Raw genomic sequence first — 13978 nt, 5'->3', positions numbered from 1 at the left:
AGACTGTACTCCAACAACAAAATTCCTCAACAATTCCCATAATTTCCTAAAGAGTTTAAATTTTCACGATATGGTCAACCTTATAGGAAAGATAAGCTAAAGTTTTCTAATAGTAAGAGCTTGTCCAAAAATGGCCTCAACTGGATGGAGATACTATCAGAGTCAGTGCTGAGGTTTCCAAAAACAACAAACAAACAAGTATGGGTCATGACACACAACTGAAATAGTTCAGCAGATAAGGTCAATCATTTCCAAGGCAATCAGATAAAACTTTGAGTTCTTTTTTTTGAATTTAACAATGCTACCATCAATAGAAAACATTTTTAAATTTAAACAAGTCCTAAATGAGATTAAAAAAAAAACAGCAAAAAACTGATGATTCTTTTGTATGAAATGAATCAAACACAAACTTCTCCACTGTCATCTGAACAAGTTGAAGATCTGCATCTCTTGCTTCCATATTCAAATTGTGTATTTTCATGACATAAGCAAATCATAATTCCAACCTAATAAAAGCTGTCAATACAGTTCTGCTCTAAATAGTTCTAATATCTGTCAGTTTTTATGAAGGGATAATAATAGAAATTCTGTTTAATTCTCAACTTTCTCATGAGGAAATTATTTGATTTCTCCTCTAAATTGCATTTAACTTGCAAAAGTAGATCAATGGAGATTTAAAAAAAGGGGTTACAAAAAAAAAAAAAAAAACCCGAACAAAACAAAAACCTTTTATACAGTCTCCATAGCGGAATTTAAGAGTATAACATAAAAAATTCCTTAATTTAACCAAATCCATTTTTTACTTTTATTTACCATCATTCATTGAAAGAGGATTTCTGTAGTAGTGTTTATCACTTTTAAAAATTATATTAAATTTGCTTCATAATGAGCAAATAGAATGGCTTATCTTATTATAAAACACAAGTAATTAAAATTTCAATAGTAATTAAAATTGAGCCGTCCCTTCCTTTTCAACCCTTATTCATCACAATATACCTTCTCTTACTGGCTCATTGGTTGATTCTCCTCTTAAACTCAGCATCCTGGAGAAGCCATTGGAAAGAGTAGAAAAAATGCCACGGATGAAATATCCCTGCTGCTCAGACTCCTCTGACCTCACTGAAGTCGGCCACGGTCTACCAAATCTGATACTGCAGCGGGGTTCTGGCTCTGAAATAGATCTGGTGAATGGAACCCGAAGTGACCGGGTGTTGACCAGGTTCAGCTTCTCTGTTGATGTTCCAAGGACCTCATTAGCAGAGGAAGAGGCATTATTACCAACCATCTTTGGCACGACCTTGTGTTGTGCTTCATCCACGTCTCCTTTATTAGTCTGCCATTTCTCCCTTTTGCCCCCTTTCCACCTAAAGCTGGGATGTGTTTGCCACCGATAAGCACCCAGTGGCTTTCCTAGGTTGGAAACAGCATGTTCATTTTTCTTCCTCTTGCTTTTCACTGGACCACGCCAAGGATAATTCTTTAAGCTTGTTCCTATCTCTGAATTTGCATAAGCAGGTTCTGACAAAGATCTTCGATAGCTTGGAGGACAAGGTGATGTTTGTCTCTTAAAGATGCTCATCTTCCACGACTCCATTTTTAAACAACTTCTCTAAACTTTAAGTTTCCTCCACTCTGCAGTCTTTGCAGTTGAACCACACTTGTCCGTGCAGTCCAAAATATTCAACTGCTTAAGCAGCTTTCTTTGTGTGGCTTTGAACCACAGCAGATGTTGCTGCTTAAGAGCTGGTGTCATGTTATTACCCCATTTTCCCAGATCTCCGAAATTTCAGCAGCACCCAAAAATCTCTTGCCTGAAGCAAATTATCCTCAGAGTGAAGCAAAAGTAAAGATTTCCAGAAGATCATCTCGCTTGCTGCAGTAGGTTACATTTCTGTACTAAGTTTTCAGGAAATGATTTTAAAGAAAATAAGAAGTGAAATAAGAGCAACAAAAAACCCACAAACACCTTTCTGGACCAATAGCAGTTAAGTGTTCACCATGCAAATGACAGTGGGTTAAAAACAGATTGTGAAAGTACTCAAGCTGACATCCACACTGTACGGAAGAGGAAAGAAAACTTGCCTCAAAGCCTGCCCTTTAAGTGGCAACTCTTCAGAATAGTTTTTAAAGTCTGTATTCAGAAATTTAATTTCAAGAAAATCACTGCTATTTATACCACATCTTCTCTCAAAATTAATATTGATTGTCAACCAATAGGTAGAGGCATATACTGTTTTGTTCAAGGAGGCACTACAAGGAGGAAAAATGAAAAAAAGAATGCCAAAATTCAAAGCCATTTTAAATATAAATAAATATACTAGAGAGAATTTTAAAAGCATAAATGAACAGAAAAGAGAACAGGGATCAAGGATATTTGCTATGAATTATAGCAAAGTAAAAGCAAAGTCTTGAGGTAGTCTCTTGTGGGAAATAGAACATAGGAACATACATACTTAAATGATTTCTAGAAGGGGAAAGTTTGCTTTGTCAATTTAATTGGGATAAGTTGTCTGGAAAAATATTCCTTGTTTAAACAAAGAAATTCCTTTACTCTTCTCTGTGCTGCTTACAACTTTAAAAAAAAAAAGCTGACTATTTAAAATTTTGTTAAAGCAAGTACCTTATAGTGAACCAAGATCATGAATGCCAAGTTCCTGGCTGGTTAATTTTTTTTTTCAAATGTCTGCTCCTGAAAATAGGGGTTTCAAATGGAAAACCTGACAGACTTCAGACCACCAATAAAAGATTTATAACATGGCAATCAAATCACTTTGCAAGTTGTAGAAAAAAATAATCTCATCTGGAAAACTAAAAAAACTATTCATGTAGTTGTAGAACATGTACAATGAAGAACAGTTCTCACACGAAGTCTCATTGCTGTAGAAATAGTGAATTTAGTACCATATCTATTCTTTTTTTTTTTTTAAGTTTATTTATTTTGAGAGAGAGAGTGAGCAAGAGTGGAGGGGAGGGGGAGAGAGAGAATCCCAAACAGGCTCTATACTCTCAGCTTGGAGCCCAATGTGGGGCTCGAACTCACAAACCATGAGATTATGACCTGCGCCGAAGCCAAGAGCCAGACGCTTAACCGACTGAGCCACCCAGGTGCCTTGTATGCTATCTATTCTTTTAAACATCTTAAAATGTTCTAGGGGTGCTTGGGTGGTTCAGTCAGTTGAGCACCTGACTCTTGGTTTTAGCTCAGGTCATGATCTCATGGTTTCATGGGATAGAGCCCCGCATCAAGCTCTGCACTGACAGTGTGGATGGAGCCTCCTTGGGATACACTCTCTCCCTATCTCTCTGCCTCTCCCCCACTCACACCATCTCTGTCTCTCTCAAATAAATAAATTATATATATATATATATGTATATATATATATATATATATACATATATATATATACACATATATGTGTGTGTGTGTGTATATTTAAATGTTCTAGTTATTTCCATTATCATAAGGCAATAATCTCATTTTTGTTTATGCAGTCTCTAAATTTACACATTTCTATATTAAAGAAATGATGAAGTACTTGGCTTTCCCAAAAGCATAACAAATCAAAGTGTCTTACAATCATAACATTTTCCCCTGTTTAAAAACAAAAACAAAAAACAGAAATCTGACTTTGCATAGAGAAACACAATAAACATTAAGCTGTAATCTCTATTTATGGCATATCACACTTTCTACAAAAATTAATCTGCAATGAAAATAAACCTAAATGCAAAATATAAAACTATAAAGCTTATAAAATAAACCATAAGAGAATATATTTGCAAATTGAGGGTAGACAAAGATTTTTTAGAACACAAAAAGCATTAACCATAATAGGAAAATATTAATAAATATAAGTCCATGAAAATCAAAAGCTTATGTTCAGTAGAAGATATATTAAGAAAATCAATAAGCAAGTCAAAAAATGGGAGAAAATATTCACCATACAAATACCTCACTATTTGTACCACAATATATAAAGAACTACAACTAATGAGTAAAACAGAAACCTAATATTTAAAAATAGGCCAAAACAGTTGGACAAACCCTTCACAAAGAAAGCTGTGTGGAAAAAAAAAAAAAAAAAGAAAGAAAGAAGAAAGTTGCATGAATGGTCAATAGGCATATAAAAAAGTACTCAATCTCATCAGTAGTTAGAGAAATATGAATTAAAGCTATAATGAGACATCACTCACATCCAAAGAATGGCTAACATTTAAAGGGCTAATAACACAGGTGTTGGTGAGGATGTGGAGCAACCAGAAATCTCATAATTGGGGATGGGAACATAAAATGGTACAATTACTAGGAGACAAATTTGAAATTTTCTTTATAAAGATACACATACATCTACCCTATGACCCAGTGGTTACACTCATAGGCATTTACTCAAGAGAAATGAAAATATACACACTTGTGCCTGAATGTTCACAGCAGCTTTATTTAAAACAGCCACAAACTGGAAATGCCCATTGCAGTAGAATGAATAAACAAATTGTGGTATTTTCATACAATGATATACTACTCAACCAGAAAAAGAATGAACTATTAATTAAAAAAAAAAAAAATGTGGACGAATATCCCAGATTCTATGCCAACAAAAGGAAATGGACACAAAAGGGTACATACTGTATAACTCCATTTCTATGGAGTTCTAAAACAGGACAAACTAATCTATAATGGAAAAAAAAGCCAGAAAAGTAGTTGTCAATGATGAAGGACACTATTAACAGGAAAGGGGCACCAAGAAGCCTTCTGTCACAGAGATAGGAATATAGGTTTATGTTTTTATCAAAACTCACCCAAGTGTTCACTTAAGATTTATGCACTTTTCCATAATTAAATTTTACCTTAAAAAATTGTAAGCAATATCAAACTCCAGTTAGTAGGTATGCTTAGTCAGTGTTATGAGTTAGCAATTCTGAAATCATTTTCTGTGTATTTGAGGCTTAAGGAAAGAAGTAAACATGCCAAAGAGAATGAATGAATGGATGGATGGATGAATGAATGAATGAATGCATACATACATACAAATACTGGAACTAACATTATGTGCCTCCTGAAATGTTGAACTGTGAAGGATACATACTCATGTATTATTCTTGCAAAAATACTTGACCTAAGTCTAACCTAGTCACAAGCAATATCACATAAATTCAAATTAAAAATCTACAAAATAACTTTTTTTTTTCAGTTTCAGCCACATTTTGTTTCTCACACAAAAAAGGGATCTGAAGCAAGTTATGCCATTCATTAAGATCTGCACAGGTGGGTGTTAAAATAGTCTGCTTCAAAAATGTCAAGGTTAAGAAAATAAAAAAAAACAGCTATGAAACTGCTATAATTTAAAGGAGACTAAAGAAAGACAACTAAAAGCAATGCATGATCTGGACTGGATCCTGGGGAAAAAATAGCTATAAAGGACATTATTGAGACAAATGACGAAAGTAGAATATGGATTATGGATTAGATAACAGAATCATATCAACATTAAATTTCCTGATTTTGATAGCTTTACTATGATTACAAAAGAGAATGTTCTTATTCTTAGGAAATTCGCACAGTATTTAGGGACACAGGGGAGGGGCATGATGTTTCCAACTTACTTTCAAATGATTCAAGAAAAAAACTATGCATAGAAAAGTAGATACATTATGATAAAACAAATGGGGCAAAGCGTACACAATTATTGAATCTAGGTAAAGGATATACGGGAGTTTCTTGCACTCTAGCAAATTTTCTATAGGTTTGAAATTACATCAAAATAAAATATTAAACAAGTAAAATTTGGGGCACCTGGGTGGCTCAGTTGGTTAAGTGTCTGACTGTTGGTTTCCGCTCAGGTCATGATCTCACAGTTCGTGAGTTTAAGCCCCACATTGGGGTCCTCACTGACAGTGTGGGGGCTGCTTTGGATTCTCTCTCGCCCTCTCTCTCTGCCCCTCCCCTGCTCGCTCTGTCTCTCTTCTCTCAAAAATAAATAAATAAACTTAAAAAGGAAAAGCAAGTGAAATTTTTAAAATTTCACAACTATTTCCTTTCAGCCTGTAATATAGATATTTTCATTCATAACACTGTAATGGTGTCTGTTTCAGAGTATCTTTCGACTAATGTAAAGAAATATCTAGTTCCACAGGTTTTATGGGAGAGGGAAGTCGATCAAGATTAGCCCCTATTAAGACACTTCAGTGGAAAATTAAATTAAGACTATAACTTTGAGAAAAGTTGTACAGGAGTAGAACTTGAGCTCTGTAATCGACCTCGTGAAATTCCGAGACTCAATGTTAAATGAGGAAATTCTTTTATACACTAAATAGGTAAGGTAAAAATAATTATCACAGTTCCTAAACTCATCAACTTAATCCTTCTAAGGAAGTGCCACAATTCTTCTTACTATAAACTTCCCTATTCAAAGAATATGGAACTGGAAAATATTAAATAACACAGAAAAAGATGCAGGAGAAATCAGAAAGCAAAAGAGCAACAGACTGAGGAAGTGACAGTCTCTAGGAAGAACAGTTAAAGAAATAAAGAAGACTCATCTCTCTCACAACTGCTAAAGTTTGAGTCGAAAAATGCTTCAGTCATCTTTTATCATTATGAAAGCCTAATATTATTTGTTACTTATTTCTCCAAGTTTTATCTTTCATCTGAATTTAAGACAATAACTTGCCACTCCACATTTTCTGAGTTTTCTCAAAATACACATAATGAATTCAGGAATTTTTAAGAAAATATTCACAGGATTTATAGTCTTTTAAAATTAGAAACAATGATACTCACTGAACTACCACATTCATTATAAATCCTACTACAACAATTGGCTGCTGATTGAAGGGTCAGTACAGGAATGTTTCTGCGACCTCAAGTTTCAATCAACTACTTTAAAATTTCCACAGGGGCACCTGGGCGGCTCAGTCAGTTGAGTGTCCTACTCTTGATTTCAGCTCGGGCCATGACCCCAGGGTGGTGGGATCGACCTCCATGCTGGGCTCCATACACAGCCTGCTCAAGATTCTCTCTCTCTCAGGGTGCCTGGGTGGTTCAGTCAGCTGGTAACTGAATATTAATTTTGGCTCAGGTCATGATCTCAGGGTTTTGAGTTTGAGCCCTGCATTGGGCTCTGTGTTGACAGCAGGCGCCTGCTTGGGATTGTCTCCCTCTCTGCCCCTCCCCCGCTTGCTCTCTAGCTCTCTCTCAAAATAAACAAAAGTAAACTTAAAAAAAGATGCTCTCTCTCGTAAATAAACTTCAAGAAAAATTAGGGGCACCTGGGTAGCTCAGGCAGTTAAGTGTCAGACTCTTGGTTTCAACTTGGGTCATGATCTCACCATTCATGAGTTGGAGCCCCATATTGGGTTCCATACTCACAGCACACACTGCTTGGGATTCTCTCTGTCTCTGTGTCTGTCTCTGTCTCTCTCTGCCCCTCCCTGAGTGGTGCACTCGCGCACACGCTCTCTCATAATAAATAAACAAACTTAAAGATTCACTCTCTGTCTGCCCCTGTTTCCTGCTCACATACTCTCTCCTCTCCCTAAAATAAGATAAAAAAAAAAAGAAAAAAGTTTCACAATAATAATTTGTAATATTTAAAGCATAGCTTTAAGAACCATTCTGGTTGCTAAATCAAAAGAAACATCTGAATTCCCTAAATGAGTATGCAAGTACTTACATTTGCATAGAGTAAGATGTCACATTGTAATTGCACACCTACCATATATCAGGCACTGTATTAGGACTATAGGAACAAAAAAGAACAGGACAGACACGGTTGCTTCCCTCTTGGAACTGCCAGTTGCTCAGGAAAGGCTTACATAAGGACGGGAAAAGTATACAAGGTGTTAGAGAAGTTACTAAGAGGATTTTTACCAAGTCTAAGGCACAAGGATAGAACCAACTTCTTTTGAGTTTCTCTTGATCTTGAGACGCTGTGATTACATTCAATTCTGCTATAATGTAACATGCATTCCTAAAAATAACCACACTATACAAAATTGTACAATAAAACTACAGGGCTTATGGGGAAGATGGGGCTGGGGAGCCACACTCAGGAACTGTAACAATGACACGTAAGAAAGATAAGAAGCTAATAAAAACTGTAGACCATTTTATACATGTTAAATGGTCAAGAAACACCTAAATGCTAAAATAAATACGGCAGTTACTTTGAAAAAAAAACTTTAAGTTTGCCTGTGGGTATGGGAGTCAGAAGGGTGCAGCCTCTTCTTTTTCGCGAAGTAGAGAAAGGAGGATTATCTGAAATCTGAAAGAGAGCTGGGGCACCCTGGGGGATGGATGTGGCTTACAACACAGTGGAGTACTGAGGTAGCTGCTAGTTGGTTGAAATGTATGCTTTCTGAGTATCTCCTATTCGACACAGTTTAACTGGATACAGTTTTCTGCATTTAGCTAGTTTCTCAGACAAATGCCACATAAGCAAACATAAAATTCACACAATACTCAAATTGTTCCTTAATATCAATCACATGGTACAAATCCTGGTTTTGAAGACAAGCATGATAACAGAACTGACTGTATTTTCTCTTCTCTTCCATATACAATTGATCACTAAACAACAATACGGCCCACTTATACATGGTTTTATTTTTATATAAATACAGTACAGTTCATGTATTTTCCTTATGATTTTCTTAACATTTTCTTTTCTCTAGCTTATTTTTTATTGTAAGAATACAGTATAAAACGCATACATAAAATATGTTATCAGTAAGGCTTCTGGTCAACAGCAAGCTATTACTAGTTATGTTTCGGGGCAGTCAAAAATTATATGTGGATTTTTGACTGCACAGGGGTCAGTGCCCCTAACCCCTGCATTGTTCAAGGGTCAACTGTTAAAAGCAGGCAAAAACCAGCAGGAGACCTTACTGCTGGAAAGCAGAATAGCAGCAGAGAAGTGGCTTTTTTTTTTTTTTTAAAGTATAATTAACATACAGTATTACAGTAGTTTCAGGGGTACAATCACTCAACAATTCTATATATTATTCAGTGCTCATCACAGTTAACTGTACTCTTAATCTCCTTTACTTCATGAATCCCCCTACCCACCTCCACTCTGGCAACCACTAATTTGTTCTCCATATTTGAGAGTCTGGTTTTTGTCTTTTTTTTGTTTGTTCATTTGTTTCTTAAATTCCACATATAAATGAAATCATAAGATATTCATCTTTCTCTGGCTTTTTTAACTTGGTGTAATAGCCTCTAGGTCCATCCATATTATTGCACGTGGCAATTTCTCATTCTTTTTCATGACTAATATTTCATTGTGTGTGTGTGCGTGCACGCGCGCGTGTGTGGACACACACATATGCACATGTGTATCACTTCTTTATCCATTCAACTATCCATGAATACTTGGGTTGCTTCCAAATCTTGGCTATTGTATACAGTGCTGTAATAAAATAGAGGTGCATATATCTTTTCAAATTAGTGTTTTCATTTTCTTTGTGTAGATACTCATAGTGGGATTACTGGATCATATGATATTTCTATTTCTAATTTTTTGAGGAACCTCCATACTGCTTTCACAGTGGCTGCCCCAATTTGCATTCCCATCAACAGTACACAAGGGTTTCTTTTTCTCCACATCCTTATCAACACACATTATTTCTTCTGTTTTTGAGTCTAACCATCCTGACAGGTATAAGGTGATATCTCATTGTGGTTTTGATTTGCATTTCCCTGATGACTGGTGGTGTTGAGCATCTTTTCATGTGTCTGTTGGTCAGATGCATGTCTTATTTGGAAAAATGTCTATTCAGTCCTATGCCCATTTTAAATAAGATTATTTGTGGTTTGAGTTCTGTAAATTCTTTATACATTTGAGATATTAACCCCTTATTGGATACATTATCATTTGCAAATATCTTCTCCCAATCAGTAGGTTGCCTTGTCATTTTGTTAATGGTTTATTTGTTGTGCAAAAGCTTTTTACTTAGATGTAGTCTCAATAGTTGATTTTTGCTTTTGTTTCCCTTGCCTGAGAAGACATATCTAGAAAAATGTTGCTAAGGCCGATACCCAACTGCCTATGTTTTTCTTCTAGGAGTTTTATGGCTTCAGCCCTTGCATTTAGGTCTTTAGCCCATTTTGAGTTTATTTTTGTGTATGATGTAAAAAAGTGGTTCAGTTCATTCTTCTGCATATAGCTGTCCAATTTTCTCAACACCATATATTGAAGAGACTGTCTTTTCCTCAATGTATATTCTTGCCTCCTTGGTTGCTATTTTCTTTTATTTTTTTAACAACAAAATCTACTGTTATTTTTGTTATTAACAGAGATTTTCATTTTTATACTATTAATTTTTGTAATATATGAAATTTTATAATGAGCATGTATATTGTGCTCCTTCTGAAAGTAGAAATTTACATATAATACATATAACTTTTTAAATTTTATATTAAAAATTTATATACTTATACATAAAATCTACCCACAGCAAAAATAAAAGCCTTAACATTAACCCTCAGAATCTGAATTAGAGAACAGAGAACTAGAAAAGTCATTGCAGATCAACTTAACCAACTCTTTCAAACAATTAGATAAAGGCAGGGCATAGAGATTTGTCCACAGCTACCTAGTTAACAGAAAACAAACAAACAAACAAGCAAATAACCCACATGTATCCCAATTCCCAGTTCAAGATTCCATAACCTCCTTAAATTAGCATTTTCCAAATTAGCATTTCCAAGAACACAGTTGAAAATTTTAGGCTTCAAGAGTGTAGGTGTGACATTAAGTCCAGTTATTCTACTGTTATTTAGTTTAAATGCTAAAATTCTTTCTTTTTTAAAGTTTAAGATAGGCTATCATCTTCTCATTAAAATGTCCTTTCAGATTTACTTCAACTAAGGGAAGCAAACAGAGATGAAAAGGGAAAACTTGAGCTTTCTCAGTTTGCAAACAGTCTGCCACTGTTTCCTATCTTAAGACATACCCTTTCTATACGGAAATTCTATCCTATATATCCCACATGCTCTTGTGTAATAGAAGACGTGACATATGCTACAATTAACAAAGAGTTCTGGAGTTCTGTTACTAGAACAAGACAGCACATACCTCCTTAGATCAACTCATGAAAAACTTTAAAAATAGGAGTCATTTCTCTTAACTAGAAGAAGACATCTTTCAAAAATGCAAAGTCTTTGTTTATACAAAGCTAAGTAATTAATAACAAACATCCCTTTCCCATCTCCTATCACTGGAGCACATCTGCTTCCCGATGAAACACTTCCTGTGGCAAAAACTACCTCCCTTCTAAGCAGAACTCAAAGATACACCTGACACGGACATAACTGCTTCTGGTTGAAGAGACAAAGATGTGTCTGGAGAGGCCAAATGAAGACTACTTTTAACTGACAAGTGTTGGAATCAATGGTCATTTAAAATAAGGAAGCATTTTCAAATAGAAACAAAAACATTGATGATTCCTAAAGCCATTATTAAAGTCTTTTTTAAAAAATAAAAAATAAAAACACTGGTTTTCTCCAACCCCTCTAATCACACCTTCTTTGCCTCCTTTGAGGTTCATTCTTCTCTAGTCTAAATGTTGGGAGTTTTTCAAAGCTGGGTCCTTAGCACCCCCTCTCCATTTTCTCACCACACACATCATCATTCACAGGTACCACATCAACTTACACCCAGTTCAGACCTTGTCTCCACTGAGCAACATACTCATATATTCAATTTGATTTTTGTGCCGATCTCAAATTCAAAATGTTTAAAACCTAACTCATGGTCTTTTCTTTAAAATCTGGTCTCATTACAATGTTCCTTATCCTAATAAAAGACACCACATCCATTCAGCTGTAGAAGCCCAAACCTCACTCATCTTCCTCTCTGACCACTCAACATGCAATCCATGAGTCTTGCTGATTTTCCCTTATAAGTATTCTCTAATCTATCTACTTCTTGCCATTTCCCTAAATTAACTACTATATTTCTCACCTGGGTTACAACAGCATCCTAAACTCACCTAACTACCTCTACTACAGCCCCATGTAAACCATTATTCTTACTGTACTCAGAATAATCTTCTCAAAATACAAATTTATGGCATCTTGTTTAAAACCTTTCAGTGGGGGTGCCTGGTGGCTCAGTTGGTTAAGCATCTGATTTTGGTTCAGGTCATGATCTCACGGTTTGTGAGTTAGAGCCTGCCATTGGGTGAGCTCAAGCCCCGCTTTGGGCTCTGTCCTCACAGTGTGGGCCCTGCATAGGATTCTCTCTCTCCCTCTCTCTCTGCCCCTAGCTTACTTGCACCTTCTCTCACTCAAAAATCAAACAAACAACAAAAAACCTTTCAATGGCTTCCCCCTACTTTTCTAAAAGCAATGCAAAACAAGCCAAAATTCCTTAACATACTGTGGTGTACCTACCCCACCCCTTCAGCTTCCTTCTTAAAGACAAACTTACTTAAATCCTTCCAGCCCTTTCTACCAGCCACGTTCCCTCCCACCCACAGGGCTCTTGCTCACATTGCTCCCTCTGGAAGGATCTTCTTCCCATCACCACCTCCCTACGTATGCTTCTGGATTGCAGTTCAAGGGTTACCTCATGAAGGGGTCCTCTCCTGACCCATTACAGGCCTTCACAGCCTCATGCATTTCTCTATTACAACTGCAGCTGTATTTGGACATTTCCTTGTGAGGTTATTAATCAATGCCTGTTTCACTCACAAGGCTATAATCTCCATGCCTGTTTTTATGACCCATAGTGACCCCACTGCTTGGCAATGGTGGGCACACAATAAATGTTTGTTAAATCAACTAATAAAACCTGAGAAAGATCTAAAATAAAAGTACCTAACTTCATAATTCCACCAATCCAGAGCCAAGATGACGCTGGTTTGTTCCAAGGTTGTAGAAGCAGAAATGATGAGAAATGGATACTTAGTGTATTTTATTGATGGATTGACGGTGAGTGTGTATGCTATAGACCAAATGTTTGTGTTCCTCCAAATTTATATGTTAAAATCCTAACTAACCCTCAGTGTGATGGCATTTGAAGATGGACTTTGGGAGATGATTAGGTCATAAGGGTAGAACCATTTAATAATGATATTGTTGATGCATGCTGTATTTGCCAACTAAAATGTTTTTAAAAAATTAAAAAATAAAAAAAAATTTTAATTAAAAATAAAAAAGTACCTAACTTCAGACTGGTAGCACTTATTTAATATTATCTCTGAAACCATGAAGATCACACTGAAATATATACCATGAGGAGAAGGGGCAGAGTAGGGAGAGAAAACAGTCACATACACTCCAGATAGTTGTTTTCCTTGAATCAGTTAGTTATTTGATAGAGGGAAGTATTAAAGGAAGGAAATAAGAATAATGTAAAATGGGAGGAAGGCAAGAAAGAGACATGAAATACTGAATTGTTAAGGAATTTTTTCCCAGAAATATAAATTTAGTTAAGGCAGAAAGTATTATCTTTTTTTAGTGTGTATTTAGTTTTGAGAGAGAATGAAAGAATGAAAGCAAGAAAGAAAGAAAGAAAGAGAATGAAAGAACGAACGAACGAAAGAACGAAAGAACGAAAGAACGAGCTGGGGAGGGGCAGAGAGAGGGAGACACAGAATCTGAAGCAGGCTCCAGGCTCTGAGCTGTCAGCACAGAGCCTGACATGGGGCTCGAACTCCCGAATCGTGAGATCATGACCTGAGCTGAAGTCAGACACTTAACTGACTGAGCCACCCAGGCATCCCAAAAATATTATCTTAAGCCTCAGGTATGCATAAGGCAATATAGGTTGTTAATTACAAGGAAACAAAGAGCACATCTTTTTCAGAAAGAACAATTTCAATCTAAGCAGAGAAGTGATAAATCAAGTACCTATGTCAGCTGCTGAGATAGATGAAAGAAAAAGTTTAAGGAAACAGAGGTTATAGAATTTCTAAATAGACTTAAATTAAGTTTTATGAAACATAACTGTCATAAAACTATGTCCTCAGT

General features: G+C 35.8%; 1 protein-coding gene across 5 annotated transcripts in view; it reads right to left on the bottom strand.

Annotated features, from left to right (window-relative positions):
* Positions 1-13978, bottom strand: part of RASAL2 (RAS protein activator like 2) — a 348451-nt gene that overhangs the window by 227187 nt on the left and 107286 nt on the right. For 2 of the 5 annotated variants that reach the window (XM_042925857.1, XM_042925858.1), the window contains exon 1: positions 997-1888. The exons of the other annotated variants lie outside the window; for them this stretch is intronic. In XM_042925857.1, coding sequence (XP_042781791.1) covers positions 997-1594 — 598 coding nt within the window. In that variant the 5' untranslated portion in view covers positions 1595-1888. Of the gene's footprint in view, positions 1-996; positions 1889-13978 lie in introns of those variants that run through there. 5 annotated transcript variants of the gene reach the window in all.

Source organism: Panthera leo, chromosome F3 (genome assembly GCF_018350215.1).
Source record: "Panthera leo isolate Ple1 chromosome F3, P.leo_Ple1_pat1.1, whole genome shotgun sequence".
In the NCBI taxonomy this organism is placed as follows: domain Eukaryota; kingdom Metazoa; phylum Chordata; class Mammalia; order Carnivora; family Felidae; genus Panthera; species Panthera leo.
This window is presented reverse-complemented; position numbering and strand designations above follow the sequence as displayed.